This window comes from Coenobita brevimanus, chromosome 92 (genome assembly GCF_032717465.1).
Source record: "Coenobita brevimanus isolate Jiangsu-jjx chromosome 92, ASM3271746v2, whole genome shotgun sequence".
Classification (NCBI taxonomy): domain Eukaryota; kingdom Metazoa; phylum Arthropoda; class Malacostraca; order Decapoda; family Coenobitidae; genus Coenobita; species Coenobita brevimanus.
This window is the reverse complement of record NC_137045.1, coordinates 889,666-905,442: the sequence shown is the minus strand read 5'-3', so window position 1 is coordinate 905,442 and position 15,777 is coordinate 889,666. Positions and strand designations below refer to the sequence as shown.

At 37.2% G+C, this 15,777-nt stretch overlaps 1 protein-coding gene across 7 annotated transcripts in view; it reads right to left on the bottom strand.

The window, feature by feature from the left end:
* The window catches only part of sw (cytoplasmic dynein 1 intermediate chain short wing), a 60,881-nt gene that overhangs the window by 28,687 nt on the left and 16,417 nt on the right, over positions 1–15,777 (bottom strand). For 4 of the 7 annotated variants that reach the window (XM_080282033.1, XM_080282035.1, XM_080282037.1 and 1 more), the window contains exons 5-6: positions 8,389–8,421; positions 4,321–4,341 (exon numbers count right to left, since the gene is read on the bottom strand). The exons of the other annotated variants lie outside the window; for them this stretch is intronic. In XM_080282033.1, coding sequence (XP_080138159.1) covers positions 4,321–4,341; positions 8,389–8,421 — 54 coding nt within the window. The remainder of the gene's footprint in view (positions 1–4,320; positions 4,342–8,388; positions 8,422–15,777) is intronic. 7 annotated transcript variants of the gene reach the window in all.

The following is a 15,777-nucleotide window of genomic DNA, read 5'->3' as shown; positions in this document are numbered from 1 at the left end:
GGTAGGAAACATGTTGATCTGGCCTCTCCTTCCATCTTCATCTTCATAATGATAATTGTAATCATAATACCGGTAATAAAAATAATAACTAATTATAATAGTTGCTCTTTTGCTAAAACAGAAGTACGAAAAAAGTAATTTGAACATCTTAGGCTTGGCCTTTGATGGAACTTTCCTTTCTTATCTGTAATTTTGAATGCTGGAAGGAGAAGCTGAGAAGCAAATGCACTCTACAGAAGACCAATTCCTTTCCAATGTACTGTACAGTGTGGCAAAACTATCTTCCCAATTTCAAACTAATCAAATGCTGCTTCCTAAGGAATCCCTGTAGTGAGGTTTAACATGACATAGCTGACATTTTCTATGGACTGGGAGGTAAACCAAGTGGCAACACCAGGTAATTATTTCCATGCAGTTGCTGCAAACTTATTGGGAGAAAAGCTCTCTGAGATGCATAATCAATTTTGTCATGTTAATTCTATTCATCTATGGCCCAACACCCTAATCCCGCAAAGGGTAACCGCAGACAAAGCAACTCAAAGTAGCTCTGTCATCCACCATTTGACTACTCTCCCCCCAGCTCACTCCTCAATCCCTCATATACCTCTCAACTCCATCCCTCCACCTCATCCTCAGTCTTCCCCTCCCTCTTCCTCCCTCCACCTCATCTACGTACACCCTATTAGTCAGTCTTTCATTCTCCATTCTCTCCACATGTCCAAACCACCCCAGTGTATTTCTCCTAATCTTCTCAACCACATCCACATCCACCCCACAACGTTCCTTCACTTCCTTGTTCATCAACCTGTCCCTCCATGTCACTCCACATGCTCCTCTCATTTCCACTGTTCTCACTCTTGACTTGTTCCCCTCTAGCAAGGTCCATGCCTCGCTTAATTACTTGTGGCAAAACAGTGAGTCTACCTCAATAAATTTGTGAGTTACACATTTATGTTTCAAGACCACTAATTTGTTATACAGGGTACATCTGTTTCGAGATCACTAACTTGTGCTGGATATACACGTTTCAAGACCACTAATTTGTATCTGTTATATATTTATGCTTAGGGATCACTGATTGCCCATGTTAGTAAATGTATGTCCTTTCACCTGATAGCAGTCCTCATTAGTTTAAAATTTTTGTCATGGAAAATCAAACATACCCAATCACATAATGAACTGGCTCACTCTCTCTCTCTGTCTTGCCTTAGGAAGACCTGGAATTGAACTGCTGTACTTTATGGCAAGAGACTTGGTAACTCACCACAGAATCATCACTCTTAGACAGAAGAATCTGGCACAAGTTAATAACAGTGTAGGTCCAAGCTAAGACCCACAGTGTTACAACTCTTTGTTACACAGCCAAGAAATATTTTTTTCCAACAGTTTCCATAAACATCTGAGATATAATTACCTGGTTTCAGCCCTAGGCTTAGCTTGCAGGTCATATAAAACATCAGATGTACAATGGCCTTCCTTGAGAGGAAGCCTCACATCATTTGATTCGATTTCATTAAAAGCTTGGGAATATACTTGTTTATTGTACATATGTTCACTGAGAGAAGAATGTGCTCCTAAGACAGTTTGTGTATCATTCTGAACTGGCCTCTACTTGATCCTTCGTAGGACAGGGACCATTATGGCTTCACTGCCAACTTTATATACTCCTAAGGCCCTACCTACTAATACAGGTGGAGAGAGTTTGACCCCTTGAATTCAATTGTCTTTTCTTAATTTATTCTTCCTATCTCCAGACCAATTTATTCCTCTTGGTGAGACTCAATTAAAGGGGTTTGGTACAGATTACATTGATTCCTTCACTACTATAGGTTTGTCCTAAGTAAATAAAATCATCTGCCAGCAGCAGAAATAAAATCTAAAACTGTACAGGGTGGGCCATAAAGAGTGCTCCACTAGAAAGCTCTTGGGCCAGTATCTTTTGTGCAGTGGGGACGGCTCAGTCAGCTAGTGTGGATGTGGCTGTGACATTACTAGGAAATGAATAAACTGAACATTATATACGGACCACCCTTCATGTCATCAGACTTGAGGAAGTTACCTTCAATCCAATTTTCTTTTCGTTTCCCGGCTGCTACCGTACTAAATCATCATCATCAATTTGGGAAAGGTTCCTCATACTGAAGGGGTCTATTTAGGCTACATCTAACCTATCCAGTTCAAAGTGCATCATAAACTGAATAAAACTGTCAAGGGAGAGAGAGCGAGAGAGAGAGAGCGAGAGAGAGAGAGAGAGAGAGAGAGAGAGAGAGAGAGAGAGAGAATCCTTGAGCTTGACTGGTTAATGCCTTCAATCCAACGACATCTTTTTAAGTTCACTTTTGCTACCTCCAAACAATTTGCTCAGTTTAAGAGAGCCCTCTTAGAAGAAGAGGTGGTAATGGAGGTTATATCTTGCTTTGTGGTATGAAAAGTCTGAGGTCGCATTTAGGCAAGTCCCTTAATACAGGTGGAGTTTATGACGGATATAGGCCTATCTCCAGCACTAAAAGTCAAAGGTCAATATAATCTGACAGTAACATGAATGAAAATAAGAAAAATCAGTCAACTGACTGAAGAGTTAAAGACTGGTCCACTATCTGTAAATCAAGGCATTCACCACTGGAGGTAAAAGTCAGCTGTCATTTGTTCGTAAGTCACTGTAACATTATAATTATGAACCCTATGAACCTGGGTGATATAATTTTCACTTCATTCCTTCTCCCTCCAGACTATTTTATTCAACTTAGAAGACACCTTCAACCAGAGGGGTTAGATAAAGCTTAAAGAATCCTCTTCAATACAACAGGACTTCCCTGAGATAAATAAAGTCTGCCGATGGTAGCAAGTATAAACTAGAAATATCACCTGAACAAAAGTGCTAAAATTCTTCCTTATTATTTTCAATGTGTTTATATACAGCACCTAATGCTAAAATTTCTCACATCATGATTATTGTTTTTACTAATTTACAAGTGACATGGAAAGAAGGACGGCCACACTGTAGGTATGACATCATACAGTTCACACTGTACTAGTGAGACAGAGGATAATGTTCATAAACCTTTGAGGCAATGTCCTTTTGAGTTTATTCTTGCTGCTAGTGCTTTTACTTCATTAAGGAAAGGCCTCTTGTACTGAAAGGCATTATTAATGCTATCCCTAAACTCCTCCAGTTCCAAAAATATATCCTACGCAGAATAAAATAATAGGACACGATAAGAATGAATGGAAAAATGTATCCCTGGGATCGCTGGGTTCGGAGCTTGAGACTCAAGATTCACCATGAATTGTAATTTAAAGTTTAAGCCCATGGGTAGTCAAATGAGGTCACAGGGTCCCTCATGTACATAATCTGCTTGGAACTAAGGGCCATATTATAAGTAGCTTAGAAAATTTCCCAACACTTCTTCCTTAGTTATTTTATTCAGCATATCACACCTCAATACAATATCCTCTTGTATGTTTCTGATGCAAACTGCTGATTATAAAATGATACAGTAGAAATAACATAACACGGAATGCTTAGGTGTAATAATGCAAAAATAAGTTGCTAAGGAAGACATGCTACAAAGCCTCCTATGCTACCTACAATATGACCTTCATGTAGCAAAAAGAACTGGTAAGTGAAAGCAAGCACATAAAACATCAACAAATACAAGAATGATCATTACTTTCACTACACAAGACTTTCATCTAAATATAAACGACACTTACTCAGGAAGGGACGTTTCATGACCAAGCAGAAGCGTGGGAGCGAGAGTAATCCCTTCAAACTAAGGATGTGTTTTCATTCTAGACTTGCAAACTCCAGACTATAACATTCAGCTTTAGAGAAACCCCATGAACTGGAGAGGTTAGATATTGCCTTCACTCACCTTGTCACTACATAAATATCTTTTCGGGTGAACAACACTGTCTGGAGGTAGCATGAGTAGGTTAACAAAACACATCACCAGATTGCCGGGGTGAACACTCAACTCTGGTACTATACTCGGAACAAACTCAGCATTCCAAAAGCTACATTTACTAACAGTGGAACTCTTAATGTGCCACCAAGCCCAAGTGGTAATTTAAAAAGCAAAAATACAAAGAAAAAAAAAAAAAAAAAAAAGGAATGCAGAATGCAGCAAAAATTAAACTGGTCAAAGCTAAAAACAATTCTGATTAACATCCCAAACTAGAAAAACAAACAAACAAGATAACAAGCTACAGTTGAGGTTAAGGAAGAGAAGTTGTGTGGTAATGAGGAAGGTTTCTCTTATCATTTATCATGTTCTGCACTGTCTGGGGGAAAGCACCACGTAGAAAACTAACACTTACCGTAATAGTCGAAGGCATGGGCTGGGATGAGGGAGAAGATGGGGGTAAAAATGAGTAATGTTTCTGGCACATCACCTGACCTTCAGTATACTACTAAAATAATTTATCTTAACTGTTCTCTTTAAGCTACTATTTCTATAATACCTGGAGAACACAGTACTGTAATAATATATACAAAGCCTTACTTCAACTATTTTTTTTTTTTTATCCTATTTGTGGAAAATAAGAAACCTTACAATTGACAAAGAAAAACTGCCATTCTGATGTCTCACCCACTAACCAACTGCAAAGCTGATCCATTCCAAACACTCAAACCTCATGACCTATGTGGCTGGTCTATCTTTATAATTTTATTCTTGCTATTTTCTGATGATATAATTTTGCTTTTCAAATTGAGAGATTAGATATAGCATTAATAAACCCTTCAATACAAGAGGTTTTCCGAAGTTGGAAAATACAACTCTGTCTTTAATTGTCTCAGGATACTCTTTTTTGAGCTAGAAGGATTAAACATACTATACACAGAACTAATAAACCTTTTCAATGTTATTTTCCTACACTGAATAAAATAATTTGGCAGCATCAGGAATACTCTACAAAGGACCTCATTCAGACACATGGCTGTCCTGGTAATGTTTGGGATAAAAAATTCCACTAATCACAGAAACCAATCTTCAAGATCTGAATGACGTCATTTCTAGCTTATTCTCACTGTTACCCAACTATCCTACTCAAGTTAAGAAATCCATCTTGTACTGCAGGGGTTCATCAAGGCAATCCATCCAGTTCATCAAGTTTATCTATTTAAAAAAAAAAAAAAAAAAAAAAAAAAAAAAAATCAGGGTCAGAATTAAATATGTCCAAAGATTCACTGGGCGACAGGCACATCAAAATGGCATTCCCTGTTCTATCTCTGATCTTTATAAGGTCTCCAGGCAGAAAATTAACCCCACTAACAGCCATATTCTCATAAGCCTAGGAGACCATTCAGCACCTCTTCTAATGTGTATTTTTCTGTATATCCATGTTAATATATGTACTTTATATTTCATACTTAATACTGACTAGCTTGCACATACATCTACTGATTCTCCTGCCAGGATCAAGGTGTCTGGCTCTGGACAGACAGCCAGATGCTATAAATGCTGACTAGTTAATACTTAAATACAAAATTTAAATAAGGCAGTACAATATTAATGTGTCCTATGCAGAATTCACTTAGTAAGGAAGAGGTACAGAGCTCCCATACCCTATGAGAAATAGCCAACAGTGTACTCTATTAACTATTAACCCATCACCATGCATGACTCTCCTGAGGTTATGTCTCTACTCTTTCATTAATAACTGGTTAGTATTTGTTAGTGAGAACAACTACAACCATGAAATGCATTTCTTGCCCACTGCTTTAAGTGTCTCCATCTTTTTTTATCTACTGTATTCATTAAACAGCTTTCATTTATTATACATGTGAACAAATTAAATATTAACACTGATATATCTGAGCAACTCATTATGGTATAGTACTGTAAAGTATAGTATAGTATAGCGTATCATTCTTTATCATTAGGGTCAAATATTAAGTACAAATAACATCTTGCTTGTTGAAAGCAGTGATATTTATTGGCTTCTTTTAACTTTACGATTAACTAGAATACAGGATACATTAACTTATATCCATATACTGTACTGAATATAAATGGAGCATTTCTTTACTTATACCTGTTCTTGTGTGATAGCTTGAAAGTAATTCATTAAAAAATTGAAAAAAAATAAATAAATAATAATGTTTCTGGATGAAAGAAAAAGAAGCCAAAGATATATTATGCCACTTGGAAACTTACTGTACAGAAATGGAAGGAATTATAACAGAAATTGAACAACAAGGAAGGAGCAATTAACTCTTGAGAAATATGACCCAGTAAATGTGACTGTAAACTGCCTAATGGCTCATTTTCTAAGTGGCTTTGGTGATTTTGTAAAACATCTTCCTTAACAATTATGACCGTACATTTCACCTTAATATCCTCTTGTAGGTTATTGATACAAAGTATGTTGGTATCAAAACTCTGTAACGAGAATGTTAAGGTACAATGTTTAAAATAAAATAATTAAAGAAGAGGCACTACAAAGTCTCCTATGCCACCTTAAATAAGGCCCACTGCATTAAGGGTATGCATGATGATAACTCTAAGCACTATGCAATGAGGATTTTGCATATGATGAATAATATGAGACTTAAATTCAGCTGTACTACAAAGGAACACATATTAGATTACAGTATTCAAACAGTATATAGCAACACCATAATCAAAGGACACATACAGGGTATGGCGCAAATTCAAACTAAAGTATGGGGACAATGTTTATGATGCCAGTTAAAATACGAGGCAAGTGAAAATTTTCCAACTGACAAAAACTAACACTGAATTTTTCTGGGTCATACAGCCCTGTCAGGCTCCTCCATTGGTGCGGTGCAAGTACATTACACAGGTTCAGGTCAATGTACTCTTGAGCTTAAGAGGCTTTCAAGCACCATTTTTCCTTACCAGTTTATTTCTGGATATGGAACAGAAATAATCTCCTGGATATTTTTTATGCACTACATGTCAATAATGAAATTCCATGTACAATAAAAGAACACCTGGCATAGTATGCAAAATCACCTGCTTAGGAAAATGTGCTAGAAAGCCTCCTGAAGTGAATGAGAATAAAACCCTTACGCCTGTACTCTCAAAAGCTTTGGAGGTTTCTAGTACCTTTTCCATAGTGATATATTTTGCATATTACAGCTTGTTTTTCCCCTGTGTGTTATTCCTATCTCTTTCATACTGAGACATATTGCAAAATATCCAGGAATATATTAACATTCCACATAAAAAAATATATTGGCAAGGATGAGGTGAAAAAAGCTTCCTAAAGCTGACAAAAATATGACCTTCAGTGTATCAAAATCAGTTCACAGGATCTGTATTCTGGGGTAACAACTGACAGAATTTGGACTTGCAGTGTCTAAATGTGCCATTACTTTAGGCGAAACTGGGTGAAAGAAGAAAGCATGTGCAAGTCAGAGTGACAACAGTGCACAGCTGAGAACCAAGAGAGACTGCTGCTCAGACTAGGCAACAAAAAGTTGGACCACTCTCATCATTCTGAATCTAAAGTCACCACAATCCTGGGAAAGCTTATGCCATGTTCTCTATACAGAAACCTCAATTGTCACCAGTAACTGGAGGGGGGGCGGTTACAATATATATACTGTATATACTGTAGGTATAAGTCTTCATTTGTTAACTAGTAAACCAACGTTGAACTTGTTATTCAGCTTTGTGCTCTTATGCAATGTATACGGTACACCATTTTGTGGCATCATTGATGTCACTGATGATTTATAGGTGATTCACATAACTATCTACTGGGATTAAGGCATCTGGCAATAGATAGATAGATATATGAATCACATATAAATCATTAGTGACATCAATGATACCACAAAATGGAGTACACATTGCATAAGAGCAAAAAAACTGAATAACAAGTTCAATGTTGGTTTACATGTTAACAAATGAAGCCTATTACCACGTGATTTGTGGGATATTACAGGTATTCTGACAGGTTGTCTGCATAATATTAAGACAATGAATATCCTGATAATCCAAGTCATACTGTACATAGGATTGATATTCATTCAACAATCACTAGTTACTGGCTCCTCTACAACCCAGTCTACCTTATAGATATTAAAAGAAGTGGCATATAACCCAGCTTCTCAGTTTCATCAAGAAGCAAAAATGGGCGAGGTGTCCAACTCCTTGGGTCGAATTCTCTATGGCTAAAGAGGCACTTTACCACCTCTTCCTTACCAATTCATTTCTGTATTTGGTGCCTTAATACAATTCTGTATGTTATATATTCCAACTTTGTTAAAATATAGAAAAGGCAGCAGAGAGGATTTTAAGTGAAATATGAAAAACAAACTGCTAAGGAAGAGGAGCTATAAAGCTTCTTAATCCAGTGAGAACACGGGCCTTTGTGTCTGTATAGAATGAGGTAGGCGAGGGCTCAACCAACCTTTGCGCGGCCTCCACCAGTCCTCATAGTAACCTTTTGTGGGGAGGAGGGGAGGAACAAGTTAGTGGCTCATATCCTTCACATGGAAATTATTATACAGTATACTGTACTGTGAAGGATTACAATAGGGGAAAATAAGTAACTGATAATAGTTAGTAGATCATAAAGAACACCAAAGAAGGGAGGGGGGGGGTAGGGCAAGTGGTGATGTCATGTTGGCAGAGGAGTAACTGATTCCGGTAACACACTAGATAATAAAGGGAACCTCTCTAGCTGGACCAAGCAGTGGGTGTGAAGGGATGAAACATTTTTCTCTTACAACTACACAATAATTCAACAGTTAATTCGTTGAATTACTTTGTGCAAAGTATATTATCCCAAATTTTTCCTACATTACACCTGAAGATGAAGTTCAAACTAAGTACTTTATCCTAATTTTCTGTTTTATTACATGATGATGAACTTCTAAATAAATGAAAATTTTGGATAGCAAAATGAGCTTAGGGAGGTACATGGGAGGGGATGGAAGGGAAGGATGAACAAAAGAGCCATCTGTCCATCAGGATAATAATCGTAGTCATGCGGGTCCTACAGCATGAGGAGTGGCCTTGGCTATCTTCACCAACTTGGGATTAATTTAACCCCTTCACTCCAATAACTTATTTTTTTATTTTAACATAATACTGTCAGTCCTCATTTACTGTTACCTCAACGAATGCTGTTTTATTGTTCAGTTACTCATGATTCGCTATAAAACTGTTTTCAGGTGAGAAATGAGTGTTTTATATGCTTTTTACTCCCCAGTTAAAAACCATGTCTCATTAAACCCAATAACTAAGACACATTATCAGCTGTTCTGAGAGCTAAGGCATTTACCATGTGATTAGGCTGAAAAGTTAAGTTCTTGCAGTTTGTTTTGGCGCTGATTATGGCTAAACTGTAGTACACACTGACCTACAAATTCACAATACCATATTCCAACATGCCCTCTTCCTTTTCAAAACCCTCCAAACTAATTTTTTAATAAATAACTTTTTTTTTCGGCATTCAAAAAAATACTTCACTTCAGGAAACTGCAGTGGCTGACCAGGCACATATCAACCTAAAACTTACACACACATTCCACATCCCATTCTCTAAGCTGGCATGACTAAAAAGTCAATTTCAGAAACTTTAATAATTTCTAGTTTTTGCACATCAGGGGCACATACAATATTCACAAAGCCTCAGATTAAAGGCTAAAGTTCTTTCAGGTAATGCAGTATTTTGCCTAAACACATCCAACACACTGAGGACTGACTGTACCACCAGATAATTTTATTCAGCTTTGGCGAGAACTCTTACATCTAAGGGGGATGATGAAATCTATCTGATCCCCTTATGTCGGCAAAGTCTATCCTGAAGTGAATAAAATCATCCAGAGATAGCAAGAATAAGATATAAAAATACATCACTGGACTAATGGGGTAAAGACAGACTAGCATTATGCCATCTTCCTCAACAAAATACACAGAAGGATAATATATAATAGGAGACTATATTCTACATTCACTTTACACCTAAGCACATTAAGACGTGACCCAGTCGGAACAAAAAAATTTTAACCCAAAGGGTCATTTCTAGGTGGCTCTGGGGATTTCATAACATCTCTTCCTTAGTATTTTTTCTGCACATTACATCTGAATACCTTCTTGTATACCAATGGTCCACACTATACCAGAGAGTGATGAGATGTAATATGCTAAATTCATCACTAAGAATGAGGTACTACAAAACCTCCTATGCCACCTAGAATACAACCCTAAGTCCCCCACAAGGTTAAAAATATAATCCCACAACTAGACCCCCAAAACATGCTCTATATATATACATGCCCACATGACACCGAAAAGCATCTTTAAATGTAACCCCAAATGGATGACAATATGGTACCATGCAACTCTCCTTTATCAGAGATAGTTACATAACTACATTTGTCACACTCTCTATTTTCTTCTCTAATCTTCAGCATAACACATATAAAGAAGTTGATCAGTTGGTCAGTCCTGGGCACAGTAATATTTAAGGCAAAAAGGTATATGGATCTATTTGTGGCCACTCCCTCTGAGATTAAGATGTTTGGTCGTAGACATATGCATTGAAAAAGACCATATAAGTAGACGAATGAACGTTTTTTGGGGAAGATACTGTGCTTCTCAAGCCTTACACTGAACCATTAACATTCTCAGCATCATGTAAGACCAGGTCTTACCAGAAAGCTATTCTTCAGTTTTAAAAATTACATGACACTATGAACAATTAGGAGATGTGAAAACACACACTCCTAGATATTTCCAGAACAGTATTTATGAATCTGGAACCCTCATATCAAACACTTACCTGGAAAATAGTTTCAACTGAACAAAACAGAGTACAACTACGCAAACAATAACATAGTACCCAGACAGTAACATCAGAGTTCAACATTGTAATCAACTTCTATACAGAATTTTGCTTGAAAATTAGTGAGCACCTTCTTACTCTTTCAATCCAATGACTTTTTTTCTAGTTCAATCTTGCTACATCCAATCAATTATATTTAACTTCGGGGAGACTTTTTGTGGTGAAGAGATTCATGAATACTCTCTGTAGTTCCTCCTGTTTGAAAAGTCTCTCCTAAGCTGAATAAAATCACCTGGAGATGGCAAAATATAAAATAAAAAAGTACATCGCAGGATTCAAGAGGCTAATACTGAATGCTAAAGGTGTTGGGTTGGTAGTGGTGAGTGAGACAGTGAAGCAGTGGGCAGTACTGTACCATGCATTTCACTAGTGACTAAAGAAGTGGATTAGAGGAAGGCCTGCATTCACACATGCACACCATCTGCTAATGGTAACAAAGGGCCACATTCTAGGTGGCACTGGAAGCTTCACAGCACCTCTTCCTTGATGACTCACTTCAATATCTTCTTGTTGGCTATTGATGCGAACTTTGTCCATATCAAAACATTATGTAAAGCAAACATGAGATAGCTAAGATACAATATGTATCAATATGGAAGAGATGCCATGAGGCCTCCCATGATAAATATAATATGGAGCAAAGTCCCAGTTGAACACACTTCCTCATCATTACATAATTATTATTAACTGATATACTAATGTGGTGCCCGGACCACTAAGCACCAGTACTGCAAGGAATGTCATACCTCCTACAGTACAGGAATTGACGAGGTGAGGGAAACTGTACCTGTGGCCTAACTTCCCTCACTAATTTTGTGTCCCCCATGAAATCATGAGTTTTTCTCTGGTATTCCCCATCTAATATGAACGAGGAAAATTTCTTGGTTGCTATTTCTGTTTTCATCATGACTTGTCAGTAATCAAACCTATATTATATATCTCCAACTAGTTATCTCTTTATCTCAATGACTGAAGGGACTATGGTACTAGAGAGGGACACCTTCCCAAGGTGGGACCAATAATTGGACAACTCTGCTGCCTAGACATACAAACACCTGTAAACTCCCTCCCCACACCCCACGAGGAGGATGGTGGACTGTAGGAGAAGGACAGCTTCGTCCATAAGTCTGCTGAGTTAACATACAAATGAACCTGGGGCCACAACGAATGAATGAAGTGACTAATTAACCTATTAACCAAGATAATTTTGTAGAACAGTAGGTGTTTAGCTGAAGGCAATTGTAAACTGAGGCTGCCACTCACATATAATGCACAAGGTTATTGTCTGAAAGGCATTCTATGATAAATACAGCTGCTGGCATTAATCAAAGGCAAGACAGCAATTATGTGATGCTCATGGGATAGACTCAGCTAATTTACAAAACCACCGCCACGCTTCACTAAATAAATAAGTAAAGAAATCAGAAGAACATTTTAGAAATAAAAAAATCAGTGAATTGGCATTACCCTCTTATGGATAAACCAATGAATCAGAAAAAAAAAAAGAAAAAAAAAAAATCTAACTAACTAGGCTACCTGAGGCATTAATGCACTACTCACAGTATGGAACATTTCATTTAGTTTGCAACTAAGGGTTGCATTTATAGTGCCTCTGGAGACTGTAACACCTCTTCCTTAGCAACTTCTTCTGCACATTACACCTTAATATCCACCAACACATTACTGACGCAAACTATATTGATATAAAAGATAATAAATGGCATACAAGAGAATATCAAGATGTAGCATGCAAAAGAATCAGTATGGGAGAGGTGCTACAAAGGCTCCTAAACCACCTACAACACAGTAATATATATATATATATATATATATATATATATATATATATATATATATATATATATATATATATATATATATATATATATATATATACCAGTATATATGTTATCCTAACAATCAAAGCTGATTATTCAGCCAAACTACTTTAAGACCCACATCAAAGATACTTGATAACAGTACTAGCAACACTTCCTCTTCACCCATTAACCCCCTGAATCCCAGTGATGTCCTTTTCAGTTTCTTCTTGCTGTTTTTTCGACTTAGGAAAGGGCTCTCACAATGAAGGAGTTCATGATGACCAATATAACCCCTCCAATGTTGAAAGTCTATTCTAAGCTGAATAAAAATGTCAGGAGATGGCAAGAATGCACTGCACTGAAAAAGGCATCCCTGGCTCAGTGGGTTAAGCCTGACAGTCATTTATTGAAAGAAAGAGTAGTAGCAATCAGCCATGCTGCATTTACCAAATTAAAAATAAAGCAAGAACAGCTACATGCGCCAGTGAACAATTATCATGCAAAAGATAAAACAGAACCTAAAAGGAAAAAAAAAATGACAGACTAGATCTAACGAGAACAAATAACATCCACAAATTTAACACCAGCCAATACTGTATACTGACAGCCACATATCCTGCTCTTTGTTGATGGGAAAGGTGTAAATGTTCTGGGGTATATCAGCATACATTGGGGGGAAGGGAGGATAAGATATATAAACAGAAACTCTTGTGGAACCCCTACATTTTGGTGACATCCATTTTAATTTATTCTTACAGATATGATACGATTTTATTCCATTCTGGAAAGGTCTCTTGTACTGAAGGAGTTTATAAGACTATATCTAACCCCTCCAGTTCAAAAAGCCTATCCTAAGCTGAATAATATCACCAGCATATGGCAAGAATAAAATAAAATAAATGAAATAAATATTTTAAGTAAAAAATTCCAAGCCTCAAAAGGTTAAGTTCTAACCCTGACAATATGTTGTATTCTAGTGGCTTTGAGGATTTTGCAACACCTCTTCCTTACTGAATTATTCTACACATTGCATCTCAATATCCTTTTGTATGCTACCAATTCAAACTATGCCCATAATATATGATCACTAACATACAAAAGAATACTCAAGAACAGCAAAATAAGACAACTGGAAGGGGTGCTACAAAGCCTCATATGTCACTTGGAATAACAACTTATTTGTGGGGGAATCTATCTATCCCTTGCTAGATGCCTTAATCCCATAAGGGGAAATGCAAGATGGTGAAAAATTTCTAATGACCTCTGTGCCCTGTACTATATCACCTGTCTTAACATACAAGCAGTCATAAAGATCATATTAGCAGATACATTTAAACTGAATTTCTATCATGAATCCTCAATTTATGTGAACTGTAGCAACCTATGTCTGAGAAACGTGAAAGTGTGAAATTCAGTGACACATCTGGGAACAACATAAGCTTAACTCCTTCCCTATCCACTGCAAGAAGGATGGTGGACCGCAGGTAATGGGAAACTAAGTCCTGCAGTCCACCAGGTTCACATTTAGATAAGCCTGGAGTCACAATACCAATGTGCTATTACCTTTTTATCTTCCATCTTAACTACACTCATCAATCTTGACCATCCACACAAAAAAACAATACAGTACTTCAAAATATCACTGCTACAGTGCAAATAAAATAAAGCTTATTGTAGCTTCCTGGGCTGTAGCACGGACTATACTTGGTAACAATTAGGTTGGGCGGAGATTGAACCATTGCTTCATTCCTGCATAGCCTATATTAAAACAAAGAGAGGTACACTTTCATATATGTATCTGTGTACAGTATAAAAATATATACTGCATATAAATATATAAACAGCATGAGAGTTTTTGAGGCAGTACCATGCTACATTAGTGTTTATATACACCAAGAATTCATGCCTCTTGAAAATACCATTGTTAGTTAAAGTACACTGTAATTCCTCAAACAGCCATTCACATCAGAATAATGCTGAAGTTGATACTTTACAATGCAAGTGTTTCCTATATGATATATGGTAAAGTAGTGAGCCATAGTTTCTGATCACCTTCAATCCTACTGAGGCTGAGGGTTTGTTATAGCCAGGACCTCACACCCAGGCAAATATCTACCATCTGCTTTACTAGAATCAACAATGCTGGTGAGGGAAGCCTTCTTGTTATTGCCCTGATGCACCCAGATGGTGGAGCAACCTGGTTATACAGATGTCCCTCAATCCCCTCCTTATCCTCCAAAAGGAAGATAGTGGGCGGCAGGGGAAGCACAACTTCAATTTGTAATCCACTTAGTTCATATTTCAGCCAAACCTGGGCTACTACTGCTACTACTATTACTACCACCACCACCACTACTACTACCACTACTACTACTAGACTGAACAAGCAGTTCATAATGACACTGATTATTATGTCATTCAAAAAAGCTCTGCACTACCAATCATAGGTCTTTGCCTGGGGTGAAAAGCTGGCTACAGTTTCCTTTGGGGCAGAGGATTGGCAGAAAGTATGGGTCATATTCTAAGTGGTTTTGAGGATTTTGCAACACCTCTTCCTTAGCGGCCTATTGTGCACGATACCTCAATATTCTCTTACGTGATACTGATGCAAACTGCCTATATTAAAGCTACATAAATTGCATACAGAACTGGAAAAAAAAAAAAAAAAAAAAAAAAGCTAAGGAAGAGATACTACGAAGCCTCCAATGCAACTCAGAATTTGCTCCTATGGCTCACAACTGCACCAGTGTTCATGCACCAGGCCACCACATCCCCTACTCACTCCCCTCTCATGCACCAACAATCATGAATCAGTCTACGTCATTCAGCACCAAATTCTGTACCTAGCAGTAAATGTACTTTCCTTACACTGACCTAGTCTAAAACCATTCATTGACTAATACAATACTATTCTCCATCACTACAGTATTTACCTACAATATATGCAAACAATGGCTAAATATTCAAGCTGCTACTTTCCATCATTATTTCCTACATTTATGGTAATTACCCTGAATTCATTTAAGGCACTATCTATGTTTATGATACTGTATATACTTATTTCAGTATTCTTTCACAGAAGCCTATAAACTTTAATAGGTTCATCCAACTGTAATTACATTTTTTA